The sequence below is a fragment of the Strigops habroptila genome, chromosome 20, assembly GCF_004027225.2.
Source record: "Strigops habroptila isolate Jane chromosome 20, bStrHab1.2.pri, whole genome shotgun sequence".
NCBI classification, from domain to species: Eukaryota; Metazoa; Chordata; class Aves; order Psittaciformes; family Psittacidae; genus Strigops; species Strigops habroptila.
In genome coordinates this window covers 2,512,554-2,536,471 of record NC_044296.2, presented here as the reverse complement: position 1 = coordinate 2,536,471, position 23,918 = coordinate 2,512,554, and the positions used below count along the sequence as shown (strand labels likewise).

General features: G+C 50.0%; 2 protein-coding genes across 6 annotated transcripts in view; both read right to left on the bottom strand.

Moving 5' to 3' along the window:
• Window positions 1-509, bottom strand: part of CSNK1G2 (casein kinase 1 gamma 2) — a 41,135-nt gene extending 40,626 nt beyond the window's left edge. The window contains exon 1 of one of the 3 annotated variants that reach the window (XM_030509510.1): window positions 256-509. The gene's annotated coding sequence lies outside the window, so the exon portion shown is untranslated. The remainder of the gene's footprint in view (window positions 1-255) is intronic. The other 2 variants (XM_030509513.1, XM_030509511.1) reach the window with 2 other exon arrangements.
• Window positions 510-3,275: 2,766 nt separating this feature from the next.
• SCAMP4 (secretory carrier membrane protein 4) lies at window positions 3,276-23,205 on the bottom strand. Of its 3 annotated transcripts, XM_030509509.1 has the most exons (9): window positions 23,141-23,205; window positions 18,732-18,801; window positions 17,918-17,973; window positions 16,230-16,439; window positions 14,642-14,770; window positions 11,287-11,443; window positions 8,138-8,239; window positions 7,074-7,191; window positions 3,276-6,414 (listed from the first exon to the last, which is right to left on the bottom strand). In XM_030509509.1, exons 4-9 carry the CDS (start codon window positions 16,231-16,233, stop codon window positions 6,238-6,240), a joined length of 687 nt encoding a protein of 228 aa, XP_030365369.1. In that variant the 5' UTR covers window positions 16,234-16,439; window positions 17,918-17,973; window positions 18,732-18,801; window positions 23,141-23,205; the 3' UTR covers window positions 3,276-6,237. The 3 variants fall into 3 exon arrangements, with proteins under 3 accessions (XP_030365369.1, XP_030365367.1, XP_030365368.1); XM_030509507.1 differs by lacking the exon at window positions 16,230-16,439; XM_030509508.1 differs by lacking the exons at window positions 16,230-16,439; window positions 23,141-23,205 and having other exon boundaries at window positions 18,732-19,611.
• Between the last annotated feature and the right edge of the window lie 713 nt (window positions 23,206-23,918).

The following is a 23,918-nucleotide window of genomic DNA, read 5'->3' as shown; positions in this document are numbered from 1 at the left end:
CACCACCCCCGCGGCCCCCCCAGGCCAAGCCTGGGCCTCCCCACAGCACCTACCTCGCCCCGTAGCCCCTCCTGCCCTGCGGGCCCTGCCCGGCGCCCACAGCCCCCTCAGCCAGCGCCCCGGGCCCGGCCCCCGCCAGCCCCCGCCTGCGGCACCGCCCGGCCCGGCCCCCCCCCCTCCCCGGCACTGCCCGGTCCCGGCCGGGGCGAACCGCAGCAACAGGGCACGGCCCCGGCGCCCCGCGGCAGCAGTTACCTCGGCGGGCCCTTAGCGGCGGGCCCCGCTGCCGCTGCCCCGCGGCCGCCTGCCCATGGCGGCGCCCCCGGCCCGGCTCGCCTCACGCCGCCTCTCGCCTCCCCTCACCACTCCGCCGCCAGCCAGCCACAACGCTACGCCGTCGGCGTAGGCTCCGCAAGCACCCATGCGCCCCCCGCCAAGCCGCCGGCGTAAGCGCCCTTCCTGAATACCAACTCCAAAGCGGAGAGGCCCGGCGGAGCCCGGCGCAAGCGCAGCCAACAGGAGGGTGGTGGCGCAACGGCGTTGGCGTAAAGCGCGTTGGAGAATAGGGAGGTTTGAGGCGAGCGACGGGAGGAAGGCTTTGCGGCAGCGCGAGGGTACTTTACGGCAGGACCGCGCTTGGCGGCTGCCGGCGGGGCCTCCCTTTAACTCCGCGGTGCCCGGCCCGGGACCGTGGAACTGGTGAGGTTGGGAAACAGCTTCAAGAGCATCAAGTCCAACCGTTCCCCAGCACTGCCAAGGCCACCACTAACCCATGGCACTGAGGGCTACGGCTACACGGTGTGTGAACACTTGCTGGGACGGTGACTCCAGCACTGCCCTGGGCAGCCTGTTCCAATGCCCGAGCACCCTTTGGGGAAGGAATTGTTCCTCATCTCCATCTAAACCTCTCCTGGTGCAGCTTGAGGCCGTTTCCTCTTGTCCCATTCCTTGTTCCTTGGGAGCAGAGACCAGCCCCCTCCTGGCTCCATCCTCCTGTCAGGCAGTTGCAGAGAGCGATCAGGTCCCCCCTGAGCCTTCTCTTCTCCAGACTAAACCCCCCAGGTCCCTCAGCCGTTCCTCATTACACTTGTGCTCCAGGCCCTGCACCAGCTCCGGTGCCCTTCTCTGGCCCCGCTCCAGCACCTCAATGTCTCTCTTGCAGTGAGGGGACATTGTGGGATGTGTTGACCCAGGTATAGGGGACAGGCCCCAATATGTGGCCAAGGACACCACTAGAGCAGAGCCCCTGTGTGGGTACAGCCCCGCCATGACATGCAGTCCTGCACTGTTCAACGTCTCCATCAGCAACACAGACAGTGGGATCGAGCACTCAGCAAATTCGAGGACAACACTGAACTGTGTGGTGTGGGTGACACGCCGGACGGAAGGGATGGGATCCATCCAGAAGGGATGGGAACCTGGACAGGCTGGAGAGGTGAGACTGTGTGAACCTCATGGAGTTCAACAAGGCCAAGGCAAGGCCCTGCCCCTGGCCTGGGACAATCCCAGCACAAACACAGACTGGGGGAGACTGGATGGAGCAGCCCTGAGGAGAAGGACTTGGGGGTGTTGATTGATGAAAAGCTCAATGTTGAGCTTGCAGCCCAGAACCAACCACAGTGTAGGGACAGGCCAAGGGGGAATGGCTTTAACCTGCCAGAGGGGAGATCGAGATGAGCTCTGAGGCAGAAGCTCTCCCCTGTGAGGGTGCTGAGGCGCTGGCACAGGGTGCCCAGAGAAGCTGTGGCTGCCCCATCCCTGGCAGTGTTCAAGGCCAGGTTGGACACAGGGGCTTGGAGCAACCTGCTCTAGTGGAAGGTGTCCCTGCCCGTGGCAGGGGGTTGGAACTGGATGAGCTTTAAGGTCCCTTCCAACGCAAACCAATCTGAGATTCTGTGTTGCCTTCCTGATCCTGATCCTTCCTGATGCTGTGACACTGCTCCTCTTCCTGCTCCCAGCTAAGCAAAGGTGAGGGACCACGACCACTGAGGGGAATAAAACTGCCCCCAAAGTACCCATGGCAGAGCCATCCTCCCATTTCCTTTTGCACCATCCCACCACCCCCTGCCACAGAGGCGATTTCAAGCACTTTGAGAACGCACAAATTGTTCACACACTGGTCTTGAGAATTTAACCCATCCTCTGGAGCGGGAGAAAGCAAATAGTTCTGATTTTCTGCCAAGGCAAAGTTCCAGTGGTAAACGTGGTGTGCCAGGAGTGCTCTGCAGAGACCTGTACAGCTCATGTGTGGAACCAGCTCAGCACCAGCCCCTTGGGGAGAAAAGCCAAGGAATGCTGTTGGGAAAGCACCCAGCTCTGAACCCTGCTAATTCACAAGCAGGCAACACAAAATGAACCGCTCTCCACTCAGGGCTGGGTGGGCAAAACCTTCCTGCCATGAAACATTCGTGTTCAGGGCCTGGGGAAGTGGAGAGCAACAGAAATACACCAAAAACCAGAGAAACCACAAAGCCAGGCCTCTCGCAGGGTCCCGTCTGATGCACCCCAACACCAGAACCTAAAGCTGTGTCTCATGCTCTGATTTTAAGAGCCTGGAGCAAGAACCTGAGCAAAAGCCGTTTCATCCTTGTGCTCAAGACATCACTGGCTCAGCCCTGAGCAGCCGTAAGAAACCACTGTGGTGGAAGTGAGATGCTGATGGCTGGGCAGGAGGTACCTGGCACAAGGCTTTGGAGATAAAATTAGCAGATGTCATATCAAGCAGCTGGGAGGAAAAAGGCTCATTTAGGATTAAATATCTGCTACAGAGCAGAAGTGGGGTGTGAAGCCACAAGACGGTAATTTGGGGCAATGAATTCAGTTAAATTGAGTGATTCAACTCACTTTTGCTGTCAAACAGCCCCTTCACTGCAGGGGTAACAGTCAAACCACGACAGCAATAAACTGCAGAAGGCAGAAGCCAGCGCTGCAGTGAGAGTCTGCGCTGCTGAGAGGCCAGGAGAGAGCTCAATGCTGGTGCTTGGGAGATGGGGCCTTCTCAGCACCACCCACACCTCTGCTCTTCATTCCCTTCATTAGGACATAACAGCAGCACCTTTGGTGCTTGGCTTATCAGGCACCTGTAAGAGTACAAAGCACATTGTGCTGCTCTCACGCCTGTCCCAGCACAGAGGATGAGCTTCAGCCAGAAACGTGCTGTGCTTTTAAGGAAAAAAACCCAACATGAGGTGGGAGATACTGGAGGAAAACAGAGATTTCACCAGTTCCCTCTGCCAGATCACTGTGGTTACCTAGGAACAGACACACGTCTCTGGTGCAGCCAGTTCTTCTCATCAAGCACAGGATGAGCATTTATTGTCTTGTGATCAGGAGAAAAAACACAAACAAACCTCAGAGCTCCACAAGTGACATGAAACATCGCACACAGACACGCCACGTGCCGCCAAACACAACCAGGAGCCAGGTCCAGGTTAATGGTGTTAGAAACCTAATGTAAACACTTAAAAATGTACAGAATCAAAAAAGAAAACCCCAAAAACCCCCACCCCAAATATGCGTGGTAGTTCAGGCAGAGTGTTGTCAACTTTCTGGAATTACAGTTCCTGGCACTGAAGAGGATGGAGGGGGGATAAGAGGTGGCAGATCCCATCCAGAGAGGTTCATCCAAGCTCTGTGGAGATCTTGGCAGTGTATGTGAATGGGGCAGGAGTTTGGTGTCCAGCTCCAACCATTTTACTGGGCTCCTCTCTGGCATCAAGCATTTTCAACATGACTGGAGATGGGTGCTTCAAAACAGCCCCAAGGGGGAAAAACCCCAAGGAGAAGCAGGATGCAGAGTCCCCAGCAACGTTTCTCCTCTTGGTTCCTCTGAAAACTCCAAACTCACACACTAAAAAAGCACAGACACCAATTGCTTCTGAAAAATTTTGGCAAGAGGCTGAGGATGGCGAGGGGCAGGGCTGGAGGGAACGTGGCACTCAGGAGCACCGTGTTCCAGCTTCCAGGCATGGCCAGTCTTGACTGAGCCCCATTAAACCCTCCTCGCTCCCCTGTAGTGCAATCGTATTTCCAGGGAGTTAATCGCCAGGCAGGTCTCTTACCACTGATGGCAAAGCAACAAAGAACACTTAAAATCACATTTGACACAAGACAAAGGCACCTAAAAGCTTGACGATGGGATCAGGTCATGTTCTGGTAAGTTCAAGCACATTGCACGCTCACAAGGAAGAAGCCCTCATGCTGTGTTCCCAGCATGTGGAACACCCCAGCATGAGGCAGGGGCTGCAGCAGGATGGTGCTCTGCCCTCTGGGTCATGCTTTGGCCCTAGTACCAAAGGTGTCACGCAGCCTCCAAGCTGTTCTGCACTCAGTATTTACAGTGTGACACAGGAAAAGTTAACAGAGCAAATGGGAAGTTCTGCAGGGGCGGTGGGGAAGGAAGAGTGCTCCTTCATGAACTACTATTTCATTAGATAAGGCACATATAGAGACAGTTTTCAAAGATCACTTGCAAATCAGTTCCACTGAGCTAGGACAACCTCCTTGGCCCTTCCCAGGAGCCAAGTTTGGTTTCCAGTTACTTGGTGTGACTTTGGAGTGACTCCTCTTACACTACAACATCTTTAGCAGCCTGTCGGCAGCCTCTGGGTCTGACCCATGGGGTGCCCAACACCTCCCAAGCCTCTGCAATGGAGCACTCTGTCCTTTACAGGAACATTGGCCAGAACTTTCAGAACCAAAGACTGAACTCTCACTTCCTGTAAAAAATATTGGGACTTGACCTTCCAGTTTTGATATTTGGGGGAAAAAAAAAAGAAAAATTAAAAAAAAAATTCACAGCAAGCTGTTGAAGGGGGAGAAAAACCTGCAGGATCTGCTGCAGGACCTGCTGCCTGCATGGCTGGAGGGCACAGGGGAATTGGATGGCTCAGACTCCAGGAGTCCTGATGTGCATGCACAGAAGAGAGATGAACGATGAGATGGATGCTGCCTCTCAGGGAAAAACAATCCCTGCCAACAGCTCTACCCTCTCTCAAGCTGCTTCTTGGAGAAAGGCAAGAATCAGTCTCTCCCTGCTCATACACGGAAGGAAAGTGCTGCTGGCTACACAGACACAGAGCAGGTCTGCCCAATAACACCACTTACAAGGACTAACAAGCTTTCCTTCTCCTGCCAGACTCCGCTGTGTGTTTGGATTTCAACTACATCAGTACAAGGCAGAATTTAAACTATTCATTGTAATAGAATTATTCCCAAACCACACTGGGAGCCCAGCGCTGAGGTCAACAGTTATCTTGCATTTGGGGGGGGGGGGAGCTCAGAAAACAGGGTGTCCCAAGATGTGTCTAGCAGGGAATTCCTTGGGTCAGCACAAAACCTGGATGCCACGTAAGTGGTAGTTGGATGGTACAGAGATCTTGTGCTGCCTACCTGTGATGGAGTGACCATCCCCCAGGCAGCCAGCTCCAAAGCCCAGCATCAGCCACCTTCTCAGTAGTGTTCAGTGGGCTTTGAATCAGGCTTTTAGCGAGCAATCATTAACCAAATGAGATGAACCTGCACCTTTGAAGCACACGGATCCTTCTGGCAGCAGTGAAAACAGGACTTCTAGCCTAACAATAGTCCTAGCCAGGCAAATGAGGGCTCTTGTGGACTTCCCATCAGAACAACACTCACCCACAGCAAGCACTGTTATCTACAGGATTCTTCACCAGAGTGTGCAAGCAAATGAGGTTGTAGTTATTACAAATACCTTCAATATCACTAGTACCAAATAATTTAGGTGCTGCATTTCCCTTAGAGTGAAAAATTCCAGATTATTCATCCAGGAGAGTAAACACCAGTTGCTACTAATGCTCTGATTGCATTTGTTAAGGACGAGTCAGGGGTGTCCTGTGCAGCTGATGAAGACTGCTCAGGGAAGGCAGAAGGAGCAGTTGTGATAGTGTTTGCCATCGTGGGGAAGTGAAGCCTTTTCACATATGGTCACGAGAGGATTCCCTCAAGCAAGGGCAGGGAATGGTTGATTCCTCAGTCTGCAACGAGGCAAATACTGGTAATTCAACACAAACAAAAGACTTTCTGATAAGGCCGTGCAGTGCTCTGGAGGTGGCAGGGGCTGACAGCATCTAGCTGCTGCAGAGATGAGGAGACAAAAACCGAAAGAATCCCCAAGGTGACTGGGGTGCTTGGGGAGGAATGCAAATGATCTTTTCCAATAACAATAATCAAAAGACCAAAAAGAAGAGAATCCAGGCAGTTTGCAGCTCGTGCTGCTTAAGGCCATTGGTTTCCCGGGGGATAGTTGGGTACTGTGGGATACTCTGGCAGGCTGCTCCCAGAAAAATTGCTGTACTGGGCCTCCCTGCTGGGAGGGTTCCTCCACGTGCCGCTGTTCCACTCGTCCTGAGCTTTCTGAAAGCTTCCACCACCCCCTCGGTAGATTTTATGTACCTAATGGATGAAAGAGAGATCAAGAAGAAAGTCAGCAACATGCACCCACACCTCTTCTCAGAAGAGCTGTAGCCACTTTGGTACTGCAGCGTGGATTTGTTTCTCTCTCTGTAAAGAGCTGTATTCCCATGGCACAAAAGCACTAAAACTGTAATAATACAGTGAACAGAGGTGCAAATTGATAATATCAACCCAAGACTTGAACCCAGTTGAGCTGCAAGCATGGGATTCAGGTTGGGGATCCCACAGCAAGGCCAATGGGCTGAAACCTCTCTAGAACTGACGCTGCTGCTCCAGTCTGTCTGCCATCAGCCTACTGAAGCATTCCAGACGTACCTCCAAATCCTGCTGAGAGAACTAAGGACCACTTCCTGTCCTGCCACCCATTACCCACTGCAGGCCATCTCAAGATGCTTCACCTTTACCATCAACGACCATCCTAATAAGCAATGAAGCTTGCTTCGAGTGCTGTGACATGGTGACAACATCCAGCTGCCTTGTGTTATCTGGACTTGTCCTCTAGAGGTGAGACACCAACTGACTGCAGTATAAAACCTTCAAAGCAGTGATGCCTCACAGTGGCTGCTAAGCTGCCTGTTCACATCATTGTGATACAAAGTGCAGATAGTCCAAATCAGAGACACATGTAAAGCACCTACCCTTAAAATGCAGACAAGCATCGCCACCGCTGACATCGTGAACATGATGGCAGGAAAGAGCATGAACACAGCAGCTGCAACGCTGGTGCTGAAGAAAGTAATGGCTGCCAACCATCCGCTGGAAGAAACACAAATAAAGGAACAATATCATGATAGCTCTCATTTTCAAGTGCCCTTATCACCAGAAAAACTGGTTACTCATGCCCAGAAATCACAAGGTAGCTTCAAAGCTCTTGACAATGAAAAGAACAATGAAGAAAATGGACAGGATTAAACGCAGCTCAGGGGGGTACTTCTCCAAGCCCTCAAATCTCACTTGCCAGCATCCCTCCCTAACCCAGCCTCAGCCCTGGGGACAGACTTTGCAAAGAGCAGATTTATTCCTAAGGTGCTTTTGGTTGTGCAGAGGTCATGTGTCCAGAGACCAGAACTGGGACCATGGAACGTGAGGGTTCTATGATTTACACTGCACCTCTACTCCTCTGATGGCAATAACCAGGTCGGGCAACTGGAGAGCATCAGAGAAAACAAAATGCTATATGGAGTGCCTGGACTTTCTCTTGTAGTTTCATTAGGAGTTGCTCTCAAGTGTCTACAGACAGGAAGTTAAAATGCCAAACAATTATAACATAACTAGGGACAGACACTAAAGTGCTCCCATTTATTTTAAGACAACTCTGACAATACTTCCTCTATAGGCCAACAGTGAGTGATCACACACTGCTCACCATGTGCTGTGAGCACACTGAGGGCAATGCTAACTGAGGATCAGATGAATCTTGCCACTGCCTGGTTAAAAAGGAATGGACATTGCAGGAAGGTGCTAAAAAGGACAAGCAGGTGACAGATATCTGAGTTCTGTCGATACAGCAATGAAAACACAACTGTGTACTCCAAGGGCAGATATAACTATGCCACAGGGGAAAGTAGAAAGCTTCTTCCACTTCACCTTCTACGGACTCCCACCAGTTTCTCAAAAGTTCATGGAAGCAGCCCACAGCCTGAAACTCTCAGGCCCGGGAGCCGAGTGCTGTGCTCTAGGGCTGAAGGAGCATCCTGCTTACCAGGCTCCCCAGCCAGAGAATCCGATCGCCTGCAGGAGCGTGAGGATAAACTGTGCACCAAAGATGAAGAAAAAGGCCATGAAGTTAAAGGAGCTGTCTGACCTGTGGAGGAAGAGAGGAAGTTAGTAAGGGGAAGACAGGCACCTCACGTGGCTTCACGCTGAGTGTTTGACCCCATCACACATGGTACCTCAGAAGAGGTCCCTCTGCAGCTGTGTACTTTAAAGGCTACTCCTGTCTTCCTGGCAGTGAAAGCACACAGACCCATGAATCATCAGTGCCCAATCTCTCACAATAAGCCTGGCTCCTGCAATAGCTCTCCCAAAGTAATTGCATATATGATGACACATGAGGAGCGACAGTCTCCAGCAGAACAGAGAGTGCCTGAATCATTTCTCTGACCACATATTTCAAGCCAGCGCAGCCTGACACCTGAGCAGCTGAGCCACCGGCAAGCAGGAACAAGGGGGCTGAACACTGGCAGGCAGTTTGCCCATACGTTCAAATTGATCACCAAGCATGAGAATTCCAGCTGGGAATGTCTCAGTGGCTGCTCGTCATCACATTTACACCCCCATGGTTAATAATCCAGCACTGGGACATAATAGGAGGAAAAACAGCTACAGGAGAAGCGGGTGGTACCCTGGCTGGGGAAGCAGGCTTTGACATCTTTGCAGGCTCCACATCTTCAGGATGTACAGGCTGAGAGGATCCCAGATATGTGAGGTCCTTTAATTTATGCAGGTGCAACAGGCAGATGAACATGAACATAAAGCAGCTGACCAGTCACTTTGAGGGTCTCTCTGTCATGGGTGCACTGGGCACTGTCCTGTCCTGCCCAAGCTTGGGCTGTGCCACAGAACTGCAGCAGAACATCTTCATTCCATTATCCCAGCTACGTCAGGCACATCGAAAACTTCCAAACTACCATTTTTAATGGTACAAACGATTCCCATTCTCTCAGGAACTCAAAGGGCCCATGATTTACAGAACAGATTTACAAAAAACACTTCAGTTGCTTATGAGGCAGCTTAGTGCAAGGGGGAGTTTACAAAAGAGCTCCAGCCATTCCCAGCTCCTGCTTAAGCCCTGAAAGTATTGAAATCTTTATTATTTTAATTATTATAATTTTAATGTCTATTAGTATTCTAATTCTAGCCCCTGCTGCCTAAAGAGATAAGGGAGGACGGACCCCAGGCTCTGGAGAGGCCAAGCAGTGGACCCTGGCTAGTCTGAGACAAGTGGAAAAGCCTCCAGCCACTCCGAGCCATGTGTGTTGGCTGGAGATGCTGGGAAAGAAATCTGCCATCCCAGAGTATCCTCACGATCTCACCCTTCAAATATCACCTCAGCATAATACGGCAATGTGAAAGAAATACTTTAAACAGGGCCCGTTCACAGGAGTGCCTATCATAATCCAATTAACAAGGATTAAGCTCGAGGCTGAGCCTTCAAACACTCTTGCAACTACAACCTGAAAAGGCTGGAGGAGTCTTCGTTTGAAAGGATCTGTGAGAATTAGTGAGAATACCCAGAAAAGGTGATTCTGGATCCAGCTTTCTGGTGCAGCTTTGCAGCAGCTTTGCCCTAGCGCCAAAGCTCTGAAGCTGATCTCATTTTCGGTGCAGATGTGTGACAAAGGCTTTGCAGAAGCATCCTCCCAGCACGTGAGGCCCGGGGTGGCCTCTGCTCAGAACCAGGGGCAGTGAGCGGCTCTGCCCTTGCTGTCCTCAGCCACCACTAGCTGTGATCCCCCAGTAACCTGCTGCTCCACTGCAGTGGTTTGCAAGCCTCTTCTACAACTGATGCCAATGATCTCTGGGCTTGTGAGGCTGTCCCTAGGCCTTATTCTTTTTTTAACTGTAGAAGTCTTTACACAGAACAACCTCGGGGACCTTTCAGAATTCAGCTGCATAAATGCATGCAAATAACATTTAAAGAAATCATTAGAAACAGTCCTTGGGAAGCCCAGAGGAGGTCCATGGGGAGGAGGAATTTCTCTCTGACTTCAGAATGGAAACTGCTCTTTGCACAGAGCTCCAGCCAGCACTTGGAGGCACTCAGGCTTCTGAACTAGGGATGGGGACAAAACCCCAGCTCCAGAGAGCAAGAGTTCAGAGCTGGTATTTTCATGTCTTAAAACTTTCAGAGAAATCCAACCCAGTGCCCTTGCATCTTCACCAGAAATAATCCTCCCCTGTGATCCATGAGGCAGCCACTGGTGTTTTAAGTCCCACCAGCACATTAACTGCCCAGTGCTGTTTGTATACGAAACATAAATTTAGAAGAACATTTAAACAACTAATTAAGCATGTGCTAAATCGATAGGACCCCAGCTGCCAACTCCATTTCTATCAGCTGCTTCTGCTGTAATTTAAACCAACTCCTCACAGTATCTGGTGAATAATCAAAATCCAGAGTATTCTGGTAATGGGGAACCAGAAGGAGCTTCACCTTCAGAGCCCAAATCCCTGACTGGGGTCTGGAATCTGCTGGTGACCTGCAGTGTGACACGGGGCAGGTCCCTCCCTCCTCTGTGCCTCCTCTCCCTGTGTCAGGCTGGAAACTGCTTGGGACCTTCACAGCTCTGACAAACATCATGGATTACCATGTGAATGATGCCTTGTGATCCACAGCGAGATGAGCAAATGCAAATGTTAGTAATTATAGTTGTGGAGTTTCCGAAGGGCTCGCTCCAGGGAAGTGCTTTTATCTAAAAAGCAAAGCAGCCAAGCTCTCAAATACCTAGAGACAAACCCCACCAGAGTTCTCAAAAACTAATAACTTAATAGTTTGCCATCAAAATAAGCCTCAGTGAAGCTTTAACAAATTAGCATCTGTCTTAATGCTACACCGATATGAGGGTGCCGCTAAGCTAGAGGTATTTAAGCAAATTCTGAATTTCATCCTCATGGAAGTGGCAAACTACTCACTGCTGCCCAGCTTCAACCCGAGGCAAGTGACCTTCAGTCCTACATCTAGGATTGAGAAGTAACCACGTTCTTCTTCATTTTGAAAGTAAACAAGACATTAAGACATCAAGTCCTTAATTTTATCGCAGACAGAGACCTCCACAGGAGCTCTCCCCAGTAACATCTCTCTCCCCCAGAGGAAACAGAAACTAAACCACCTCGTGGGCCTCTACTCACCGAAAGGCTTTGTAGGCAGGTCGGAACCAGCAGACGTAGCCACAGGGACTGAAGAGGATAAGCCAGAGGATGGCCAGACCAAAATTGACCCCGTAGCCTCCTCCGATCCACCATGCCAGGCACGCGATGATATTCACTACTAGTGTGATGCAGTAAACTGTAATAGGGGCAGAGGGAAGAACATGAGTTGTGCAGTTTCACATCTTCATGCATAAAAGAAACAAAACCCTGGAATTACAATAGGAAAGGTCCATGCTGCAATGGGAAATTCAAGCCCAATAATGCAGCTGCCCCAAGGGAGTCACAGGATCCTGCATGACCCCAGGAGCTGGCAGCAGAGACACATCCATTTCCTTTGGGAGTGCTGCAGCAGAAGGATGAAGAAACTCTTTTGGGATCTGCCAAAGGATGGACAGCTGGGTAGCAACCAGTATGAGCAATACAAGACTCAGGTCAGTATTATTATGACTTATGAACAAGGTTCAATTCCCATTTGGAGCAAAACCCCTTTTTGAGAGGAGAGGGGTGTAAAACACTGCCCTGCACCCAGCCTCAATGTGACTTTGGTCTTTGTGTGTGCTTAGGCTGCCTCAAGAGCTCTTACAGAGCCAGCTCATTACCTTGTGGGCTCAACTCTGCTTCCCTGGGCCTCTGAGGAAGCCTGGAAGTTAACTTCAGGGCTTGAAAGTGCTGCCTTGAGCGAGGGAAAGCAAACTCCAATTAGGCTGAGAACATGGGACCGTAGGGGTGGCTTAAAGGCCTTTTCACATCCCTGTTCCTGCCACTTGGATAAAAAGGAACAGTTGACAACGGCCCCCAGAGCAAACCAGCGCGGGGCTAAGTAGACATGCACAAAGTGATGCTGCTCCCCCCCTTCCCTGAAGCTGAGCATCACTGCAGAGGGGGGCTGCACACTTCTGAGCTTCTGCAGGTGACCTCCATGCCAGAGGCTCGCTGCTTTCCTCCATGTGCTTCCCTCAGTACTCCAGGGACTCCCTGCAGTGTCCTTGCATCCCCCAAGCTCTGCCAGTGTCAAAGAGGCTTGGCACAATTACAAGCTCCTGCTTTGGAAAACAGATGACAACTCTTAAAAACCTTGTGGTAACCTGTGAGGGTGCTGAGGCGCTGGCACAGGGTGCCCAGAGAAGCTGTGGCTGCCCCATCCCTGGCAGTGTTCAAGGCCAGGTTGGACACAGGGGCTTGGAGCAACCTGCTCTAGTGGAAGGTGTCCCTGCCCGTGGCAGGGGGTTGGAACTGGATGAGCTTTAAGGTCCTTTCCAACACAAACCAGTCTGGGATTCTAAGAACCTCTATCAATTAGCACACACAAAGAGAAAAGAGAAGGTGGAGGGTCTAAGACCCTTGGGTCCCACTTGGTGATGGGCTCACAGTAGCACTTTGGGCCCTGGCCTCATTTATTCAGTCAAAATTAAATCCCTGTATTCCTCTCACCCATGGGAAGTGCACATGCTCTGCCCATTCCTTGCTTCACGGCATGTGGTGGCTTTGCATCATGCCTGAACGTCATGGTCCAGCCTGGCCCCTCCTTCTGACTTCTCTTTCCTCCTCTCGGCACAGAGCCACCTGCCTTCAGCAGCCATGGGACTGCTGAACATCTACAACATTTTGTGGTTGTAAACTAATATTGACAACAGTTGGGAGACTCTAGGGTAGAAACATTGAACCCAGCTGCTGCCTCTGACATACACATTACATGAGCGTTAAAATCAAACACTGTTTTACTACAAAGAAAATGTCTCCTGAGTAGCTAACAACAAGGCTTTATATGCAGTGGTTTAGATGCATCTAAATACTGGGGGGAAGAAAGAATTTTAATGATTTCAATTTCATTTATACAGTAATCAGCTGTAATTCTCCACATTTTTTATTTTCAGAAGTCGTTTATTCTCTAAAAGTTAACTTAATGAAAAAAACCAAACCCACCAAGCCAAGAGCACCTAGAAAGTTTGAAGGAACTTGTGATTCTCCCAGGTAGGAGTTTGTTCTCCAGCAGTGGGAGCTCTGGTACAGGTTTCCTCAACTCACCATCCACCTTCATAAAACGTTCACACCCAACTAATGAGCATTCAACCTTCTAGCAACGACTTTTATGTTTCTATCTTCAACAGCAGCCTTTTCTTCTTTACTGCCTTCCTGCCTTCCTATATATGTGTCTCTCTCCATCCTACCCCAAAAAGTCAAGGAGACCCCCAAACGGAAGCGTGCTGCAGATGGGAATTTCGCACTCCTGGTGAAAACCAGCCATGGGCTCGTGTCCCAAATGGCACCTTTCCAGCCTGCCATTAACTGGCGTGAGGGATGCTTTGTCTACGGAGAGCTGCAGACAAAGGCAGCTTTACAGCATGCAACATTTCAGCAGTTAGTCTGAAGGGACAAGCAGCTTCTTCAGGCAAGAAAATTACAGAGCTCATTTCAGCTTCTCTAAATAACGGAAGAACAATGGAGGGATAGATTATTCCATTATTTATGCACCCAAATCTCTCTCGTACACACATCCTATGCATCTGGAATAAAAGCCATGCCACCAAATGCATAGCTGGCAGAAAACAAGCTTTCCTTCAGTGAGAAGGGTAAATAGGATGACAAGCATTTTGGGGAAAAAAGATAAGCAAGGCAAAAGGATTTTTAATCTTCCAAAGCCTTCCCTGTGCTTTTCAAGATCTGCCACACCATTTTTCATCCCATTTCATTCCTTGGAGAAGAATGGTCAATTTTCATTACTGGCTTTTGAACAGCTAAGCCTGACAACACGAGCTCAGAGCCAAGAGGTCTGTTCAGACAGAGTATCAGCAAAGCACCAGCTGTGACCAAGAGGATCAGCACCCTTCTCCAGCAGGCCAGGGAATGGTTTGTGGCCTTGGAAAGCTAAGGAAGAGACAGCGTACAGCTAGAGACACTGCTTCAGTTGGGAAGGGAAACCTGTAGATGGCACAGACAAGGGCGAATTTTACCCTTCCCTATAGCAAGCATATGGGCCACATTTATTTTCTTGCCTGAAATTCTCCTACTCATCTTGCTTTAGGTGAATTGGGAATTACTTTAAGAGGGCTATTTCTGGGAGGTAAAACATCACTTGACATTAACAAAGGTATTAGATGTGGTTGGCTTTCCTCCTCCTCAAATTTACTAATAGTCTTTTCTAGCACCCATACTCTCTCCTTTCTTCAACAGCTTCTTTGTGGCAAAGATTCAAGGCACAGCAGCTTAAAATTGGGGCCTAAAGTTGTTTCTCATCAACTAATTGCAGTCAAAACTTTAAAGCATGTAAGTCACATCTATGGGGTTTTTACTACATACAGATGTTTTCCCAGCACAGGTTTCTTATTCAACTTACAGATCCAGACGTGGTAGATTCTCTTCACCAGAGATTGATAATCGATGGGAATTTCATCAGCAAAATTCTGGTAGAAACATGGTTTCAGAGGGATGAACTTGGGGAGCGGTGGGAAGTTATTCACCTTTTCTGCAATGCGGAACACAGAGGTTAGCTGAACGCAGAAACATTCTCAGAGGGTTGAGCAACATCCTCTGCACCTTCCCAACACACACCCGTGAAACCCCAGGTCGAAGGGACTCACAAAAGTCAAGAGAAAGCATGGCCAGCTCTGGCCGTTCACGTTACTCACTGCAGCATGTTCATCCTCACCCTGGACACCAAACCTTTGGTTCTTCCTCAGCAGTGAACATGACATTTACACCAGCACATGCAAGGCTTGGAGTGAGGAATAGAAACGAGCTGATAAGTAACACATGGATTGGATACCTTTACACATCAGTGTAAAGTTGTGCCAAACGTGCTGCAAGACAAAAACCTTCAAGTAAGCCCTAGGATGAGGTTCCTCAGGAAGGGGGAGATGCCAGCAACATCTGAGGAAACAAACTGCACAGAGGTGTTGAGTTTCAACCTCTCAGAAAACCAAAGCAAGAGGAAAGGCTGGCGACAGTCCAGACCTGCAGACTGACCTTCAGACACAGGCTCTGAGTAGACAGTCTTGCTGGTGCATGGATCTGGCCTTAGGACCTGTAATAGCTATGTCCTTGTGACAGGAAGGGTGCCTTCAGGAAGCATCTCAAACTGGAATTCAGCACTCAGATATCATCCCGTTCAGGGAAGACGGGTCAGATGGCAGGGATGATTTTGTTGTGACAAGACTCTTTAAAAGTCAAGTTTTTCTGTCAGGTTAAGCCCCAGGGAAAAAAAAATAAATGGACAAAACCCCAAAAAAGCTTTGCATGCAGATACGATAAATCAGCAAACGCTGACAAAAGTGATATGGTGAAGAAAGCCTTACCTTGGAAAGAAATTAGCGTTTAAAATCAAGTAATTAAATGCCTATGGCCTCTGTATTTAAGCTGCTGTCAGCTTCCAGCCAGATGCACAGGTCTGGGGCGTATATGCCTGAATGTGTGTTTCTACATGTCAGGGAATGTTTGCTCTTCCCTTCCAGTGCTGATTAAAGTCTGATTCCAGGGCATTGGGACTAATTGTCTCTAGTCTACTTCAGCCCCAGTAAACAGAATTAAAAACAACCAGAGGAAGAGATGAAGAATGTCCTGGGAAAACCTCCAAATGGCACAGAAGACGAGAGGAAATGTCTGAACAAGAACTGTCAGCACAAGAGTTCCCCTTTTCTTGCCATTATCTCTGTGTGAGGAGATATTTTGCAGAGGCAGCTCCTGAGCCTCATTTGAAGGTTGGCAGGGAAGAATCTAAAGCTGTAAGACATGCTTTAGGAAAGAAAAGGCTTTTCTTCATGCAAAGGACAGGCATATTTTCACACAGAAAACATGAGGAGGATAACGCCCACGGTGAGTACATCAGAACTAAATATGGAATCCTGGCTGAAGTCACCAGCCCAGTTTGGCTTTTCAGTAGACTTTTCCTTATAAAAATAAACATGAAGTTTTCTGTGGCTCCTCACCCATCTCCACTCAAGGCATTTCACATTGAGATTTCTGCTAAAGTTGGCATTAGTTACTGGTTAACAGCTACTGCTGACCTCACCACAGGTAGTGGTGATGTCCCACGGCTGCTTTCAAAGTCCATAGGAATTTTTGGTCTCCTGAGCACTAATTCTCTGTTTGCTATAAACACCTAATGGGCTTTCTCCTGGATTGTCTGTCTCAGCAGCCTAGAAAAGGACATACCAATGCTGGATCAAAGGAAAGGAAAGGGCACAGCTTTTAAAGCTCTCTGGGGAAGCCAATATGACCAAACCCAACTGAGAGAGCTGGGCTTGTTCAGCCTGGAGAAGACAAGGCTCCAGGGAGACCTTTTTGAAGCTCCCAGTGCCTAAAGGGGCTACAAGAAAGCTGGAGAGGGGCTTTGGACAAGGGCCTGTAGGGACAGGACAAGGGGGAATGGCTTTAACCTGCCAGAGGGGAGATTGAGATGAGCTCTGAGGCAGAAGCTCTTCCCTGTGAGGGTGCTGAGGCGCTGGCACAGGGTGCCCAGAGAAGCTGTGGCTGCCCCATCCCTGGCAGTGTTCAAGGCCAGGTTGGACACAGGGGCTTGGAGCAACCTGCTCTACTGGAAGGTGTCCCTGCCTGTGGTAGGGGGTTGGAGCTGGATGAGCTTTAAGGTCACTTCCAACCCAAACCAGTCTGGGATTCTGTGATTCTAAGATTAACTGACCAACGGACAAGCAGATTCTCCAACAATCATCTTTTTTTAAATTTATTTCTTTTTTAGGGATGAGGAAAAATTTGTTCTGTCCCTCTCCACCAGCTGAAGCTGCAGCTCATGCCTTTGGTTGTGCTGTCTTCCCTTTTCTCTCTCCTACTAATGTGGAAGTTCCCAAATGGTGGGGACAAACCCAACTGCCCTGCTGGGCACCAACCACTGGCACCAACCAAAATGACCAAGTTGGTCATTTTTCAAGCTCCTAAAATGCTCCAAAACCTTCCACAGCTGTTTGCTATGGACATAAAGATTGGGATGACATCTCTTCTTTGCTGCTGCCCAGCTGCAAGCAGCCAGATGACCACTCTCTCCCACCCAGAGCTTCTGTAGTTTTCAACTGTTCCGGGTTACTTCCAAGAACAGACAAAAGAAAGCAAATGAAAATATCCCCTTTCATGCCTGACTGTGTAGCAGTCACATCAAGGCTGGGATCAGCACATCAGATCAGCAAGCAGAACCCATGCCTTCAAAAACCAGTGAAGAGCAGCCATATGCAAGTCCTGGACTTTCTCTTATCTGAAACCTGTTGGGAGGAATTTTGTTACTAACTTCACTACAAGTAAAATTAAGATGTATTAGTATCAAAGTCCAGCTTGGAACGCTGCGGAAGGCCTCTGCAAGGAAGGAATTCTTATCATGTGCTTTTTTGTGAATAAATTCCATCTCCATAAAACTTTCAAACCAGCCACACCTGAGCCTTGGTCACTAGAACACTAGAACTCAGCTGACAAACCTACAGTGGAGACAGCATAAAACTGAACATGACCAAGGCAAGAAAACAGAAACAGTGATCCCTAAAAGCTCTTCAGCTAACATCTCAGGAAGGAACAAATGTCACATAGCTGATGTGTTACAGCTATCACAGCACACTGAAAAACATTCCTTGAAACTCTTCTCCCTCCATTGCCATGTTTTGAGGTCTCTTACCTGCCATTTCTATTAGGAGTGTGCCCTGGTGAGGTTTCAGACAGATAGCAACAGATCTATGGGAGAAAGAAAATCAGGTCAGCACAATACTTAAAGGGGGCCAGCAAGAAATCTGGAGAGGGACTTTTTACAGAGGCATGCAGTGACAGGACAAGGGGAATGGCTTTAACCTGCCAGAGGGGAGACTGAGATGAGCTCTTAGGCAGAAGCTCTTCCCTGTGAGGGTGCTGAGGCGCTGGCACAGGGTGCCCAGAGAAGCTGTGGCTGCCCCATCCCTGGCAGTGTTCAAGGCCAGGTTGGACACAGGGGCTTGGAGCAACCTGCTCTAGTGGAAGGTGTCCCTGCCCGTGGCAGGGGACTGGAGCTGGATGAGCTTTAAGGTCCCTTCTAACCCAAACCATTCCATGGTTCTATGTCACTAACCCAAAGACCCTCCCAGAACCAGGAGCATCACCAGTGCAGTTTGACAGATTGTGAGGCCGCGGTTCCCACTACAAATGACTCGTCCCCAGTTGCCCAAAAGTACAGTGGAACCTCACAGAAAGGATCACAATTCCTCCTTGTTCAGATGAAGCTCCACCTGGTAGCATCTCATTCAACACAACCCCACTGTCAACCACTTTTAAGGCTTGTATTATTCAGCAGCAAACAACTGTGCTCTTAGCAGTACCTGGCAAAGGCTGAGGATGAACAGAGAGCCACTGCCAGAACACATGTACCTTCTGGCTGCAGCCAGACAACAAGCTGACACAGACAGGTCTGGGTGGGACCCAGCAAAGTCCATACACTAGAAGAGAAATTTGCACAAGCTCACCAGACTTAATGCCTCATTTAGGTGTTGAGATGATGTGTTTGCTCCTAGCTCTCTGTGGGCCTTCCCACTGCTGAAACAAACAGATAACCACTGTTAGCCAGGAAGTCGACTGTTAAAAAAGAATCAGCTGGGACACAAACCCCATCAACCTCATTATTTTAATAATTCTGCACAACCCTTCTTTCAAAATGCAGATTCATTCTTGCTGCCACCGCCACTGAATAGGACCATCATTCTGGAAGAATTAAATCATGCAAAGTTTACTCAGCATCAGCCGTGTTGCTGATTTTGGCAGAGCTGATCACACAGATGAAAGCCGCAGAGTTCTGTGCTGAGCTTTGATTCCACCCCTTCTTCATAAGGGTAAAGACATCATGTGCCCCTACCTGCAAATCCCAGAATTCCACAAAACAACCCCCTAATCCAGCACTGCAGGTCTGGCAAGAGTTATCCAGAATGAAGGAAGTCTAGACTGAAAACTGCCCCTACAAAAACACAATGAACACCCCACACTGCTGCCAGCACTGAGGTCAGAATAGCTGCACTGTATCCAAAGCCCTTGGGATTTACAGCAGCTCATTCCCCTTTCTGCACCTCTGTGCCCCGTGCATGGTTTGGAGGTTGCAGTGTTTACACTGGCACAATTATATTGCTGGGGTTGAATTTACTTTCCTTTTTAACTGAGCTACCCAAGCACAGTTCTTGGTGGAAACAACGGCACTCTGATGAGAAGTGCCACCTGTACAGGCAGCTTATTCCTCCTGTACATAGAGATGAAGTTATATATAAGCTTATCCTCTCTGTATATCTACAGAGAGGATAAAGTATTTTTTGCCTGTACCAGTTTAAAGAAAGCAATAGAGTGTGGACAGGATTGCTGTGGCACTCCCTGGGGAAAGGCTCGCCGCAGCCTTTGGCTTTCTTACAATACAGACGGGGTCTGACAAGCATTTTGTAACTTATGATTTAGAAATGGAAGCATTTTCCTTGATTTTCTATTCACACATTTAAAAAAAGCAAAGGATGAAGACAGGTAAGGAGATAATGAAAAGTTCAGCCCACCCATGTGCAGCTGCTCCCAGCTGAGATCCTAAGTTTGGGGGCAAGAACAAGTGACACATGAACACCACTTTGGTAATGCACTAAGATGAAAGAATCTTTCACAAGAAGATGAACAAATGAGTAAGGTTCTTCACAAGAGGATTACTCAGTTCGTGTACTTCAGTGCCAGTGTCTTACAGCTGCAGAGTGGTGGGAGGCATCGGTCTGTCCACTGGAAAGGGACCTGAAAGAAAGACTGATGGACACATTCCTGTCTTTACGAGGCCACCACAGCCAAACAGTAGCTCTCCTGTGCCCTCCCTTGTCAGGGAGACAACTGTGGTGCTGGTGAGTGGCTTTAACTCTAATAAATAAATAAAGAGAGAAAGCAGCATTCCAGTGATCCATTCCCTTCTCATTTTACCCAGTAGTTCTCATTTTCCTGCTCATCTCCTAAATCTCAGACACGGTCTGGCTCAGCTGTACTGAGACTCCAGCACAGCTCCTGGGGAAGCGAAAGGGACCTTTCCCCACGGACACCAATGGCAGCGAGCTCAAACCTTTCACAGGCATGAACAGAGACTCCAGGATCCAACCCAGTGATATTTTTGTTCAGTGCTCTGAGATATACCTGCACAGGAGTTGCTGTTTTCACACCTCTCCAGCTCACCACTTAATTTGGGCAAGATTTCTGCAAATCCTTCATTGCAGGGTCTTGGGATAAGCGGCCTCGGATGCACAGTCAGAGAAAGATCTTGTCTTTAATAAGTGATGATGTTGCTCAGTTTGGGTGGCCAAAACTGGCTAAAACTCCTTTAGGGGGAAAATTTCACTGTGCAGCCTAAACAACCTCAAGTCAAGCTCCAGTTGTAAGCTCCTGGCATAAGGAAATAGATTCACAGCAAATACAGGTACATAAACAGGTATCACCCACCACACATGAATTTGTGTCAAGACACCAACACATCTAAACAAGTTCTCTATTTACTGGTTCATCTTCTATTTAACTGGGAATAGAGAAAACCCAACATCCTGCGCTCCAGAGATTTCTTCATATATAACCCACTATGAGGAAAGAGGGAAAAACCACACATACCCCAAGGAAACCAGTGTGTGAAGTGAGCTTCCTTTTTCCACTGTGCTCATGCGCGGTCAATGAATAGCTCTAAAGTTTACAGGCCAAGGCACATGACTCACAAGAGCCCACTGGAGACAGTGGGAGCTTTTCTTCCCCAGTGTTTCAAAGACAAAACTGCCCTGTGCCATTTTAAGAGACAGCACTTTCCTTTTAAACCCAGACACGTGTGCAAGCAGCAGTTTTTCTAGGCAGACAATGACATGATGACTTTGAGTGTGACTTTTGTGTGAATCACGTTTCACCAGCTCAGGTTAGGGAAAATTCTGGGAGGGAATGCCCACGGCAGTCTGTTGAGGCACATGATATGACTGCACGGATGTTACTATTTGTTTAGTCTGTTGAGATTATAGTAAATAGTCTCCTAAAAGAGAGGAGGGTGGTAGGAGAAATAAATAAAGGATGGACCAAACGAAGAGTGCTGCCAGGGAGGTGGGAGAGCTGAGTTCATTCCTGCTTTGCCATAAACCTGCCTGGTGATCTAAGACCAGATTTACAGCACACAGGCTCCTCTTGTGCGTCCTCCACCTGCAGATGACCCAACCAAACTCATCCTGACAGCGTATGCTTTCCACACAGCAAAATTCACCAGCTTCTCAAGTCTTGCTTTAGGATATTTTCTGTATTGCTTTTATGTTCTCATTCTGGTATGATGAATGTGGCCAGGTCAAGAGCTTCTACGCAGGTCTGTTCCCAAGGGTTTAATCCAGAAGCAAATTGAGGGGCAGGATCTGTACTTAACAGCAACAGCAGAAGAACTTGCCAACACTCTCTCATAAGACAATGATTTAATGATTAGAGCACAAGCATTATAAGAAGACCTGGGCAAAACACACATCTCCTGAAGTGCTTTGAGCTAGAGAGCAACCACCAGAGCGAGGCTTTCAGAAAAGCAAATGGCCTATAAGCAAAGGCACCTGCAGGAATATTGGAGATGTGGATTTGAAACCACCAGGCTCAGCAGGGAATCAGCACAGCCTCAGTGTTCCCAAGACAATGCCAATGCCATACTCCTCTCCAGGTGCATTTAAAAACAAAGCGGTGACTCTGCCCTGGTTTTAAGAGAAAAGGCTGGTTTTGAGTCTCACTCAGATGCCCAACTCTTATCAGGACAGCACAGAGAGCCCAAGGCAGCAGAGGTCACACTCTACAAGACACCAAAATGCTTGGCTCAGTTTTATGAGCCTAGACTTTGTATAGCTATGGCAGCATTGCTGCTGAGAAAATGCACAGGAAACCATGAAGTTGACAAGGGTTAGTGCCCTCCCATGTCAGCCTGACACACAGCCCCATGTTACCAGAGCCTCCTGGCTGCACAGGGTATTTTGCTGCCTCCCTTTCCCCTGTCCTGGAGCAGACAGGCAGAAGCCTTAATTTAGGTACTACAGAACCCATAGCAGGCAAATATTGGCTTTGGTACCACTGCTTCCAGAAGCAAAGCTTGGTCGCTCAGGGTCAGAACTGCAGAAGGCTCAAGAAGACAGAAAGCACAAAACACACGTGTTCAGGACACAAGCCTATTCCACCACTTGTCACCTACTTGGAGTGGCCTCACACTAAACATCTGGGCTGCTCACAGCAGCAACATGAGTCCCATCACTCACACGAACTTCCCCAGCTGGAGCTGTGTGACTGGCCTGGGCTTACCCAGCCTTGTCCCCTTGGTGCGCTGGGTTCTCCTGAGCCCACAAGCGCCGGCCCTGGTGTCCCGGCTGGATGCCTCATGGCCCCGGCAGATTCCTGAGCACCCTCAGGAGGGGATGGACAGAGAGGATGGAGCGCAGCGGGGTGCACGGCAGCAGCCTCCATACACCCGCCACCATGCTCCGGGGGGGACGGGGACCCCCAGCGCCCTCCGCCGGGGCCGTCCGCAGCACCGCTCGCACCCGCTGGCCCCGATCGCTGCTCCCACCGGCGCTGACCCCAATCCTGCTGCTCGCCAGGGCTGTCCCCGATTCCTCCCCACAAATGCGCCATCCCAAGACCTGTCCCCGATACCTCCCCAGGCAACCCCTCTCCCCTCCGTCCCATCACCCCTTATCGCTGTTGCCCCCAGCGCTGCCCCCTTTACCCCCGCTCTGCCGGGACCCCCCCTGCAGACCCCGTTACAGAGCTGCGGTGACTGTCACCCCCCGCCCCTCCGGGGCAGACACGACACCGCGACCCACCCGCTCCCCCCCGCCCCCAGCTCCCCCCGTTCCCCTCCGAGGCTCAGCCCCGACCCGGCGCTCACCGCGCTCGCCTCAAGCCGCAGCGCCAGGAGCCAGCTCCCGCGGGCTCGCCGCGGGGCGCGCTGGGAAATAGAGTCCTGGCAATGGCTGCCTGCCGGGCGGGCCCTGCGGCGCGGACTACACTTCCCAGCGTGCCCCACAGCACGGCCACTACTGCACGTCACGTGAGAGAACAGCCGGGCCGGGGCGCGGCGGAGCCCGCTACGGCGACCGGGAGGGACACGATTTGTCACGGGCGGGAGCTGCGGCTGGCGGGGCTGTGCGGGGCTGGGCATAGAGTCAGAGAGACACAGAATCAACCGGGTTGGGAAAGACCATCAGGAGCATCAAGTCCAACCATTCCCCAGCGCTGCCCAGGCCACCACTAACCCATGGCTCTGGGGGCCTCGGACACACGGTGTGTGAACACTTGCAGGGACGGTGACTCCAGCACTGCCCTGGGCAGCCTGTTCCAATGCCTGAGCACCCTCTGGGGAAGGAATTGTTCCTCAGCTCCATCTAAACCTGCCCTAGGGCAGCTTGAGGCCGTTTCCTCTTGTCCCATCCCTTGTTCCCTGGGAGCAGAGACCAGCCCCCTCCTGGCTCCAGCCTCCTGTCAGGCAGTTGGAGAGAGCGATAAGGTCCCCCCTGAGCCTTCTCTTCTCCAGACTGAACCCCCCAGGTCCCTCAGCCGTTCCTCATCACACTTGTGCTCCAGGCCCTGCACCAGCTCTCTTGCAGTGAGGGGCCCAGAACTGAACACAGGATTTGAGGTGCATCCTCACCAGTGCCCAGTGCAGG

Excerpts from the sequence above, each read along its gene's own strand:
- SCAMP4 (XM_030509507.1), bottom strand. Across the intron at positions 11,444-14,641 it reads AATCTACCACGTCTGGATCT|TTTACTGCATCACACTAGTA; the intron begins GTAAGTTGAATA and ends CCCCTATTACAG. Across the intron at positions 6,415-7,073 it reads TGCTTGTCTGCATTTTAAGG|GTACATAAAATCTACCGAGG; the intron begins GTAGGTGCTTTA and ends TTCATCCATTAG.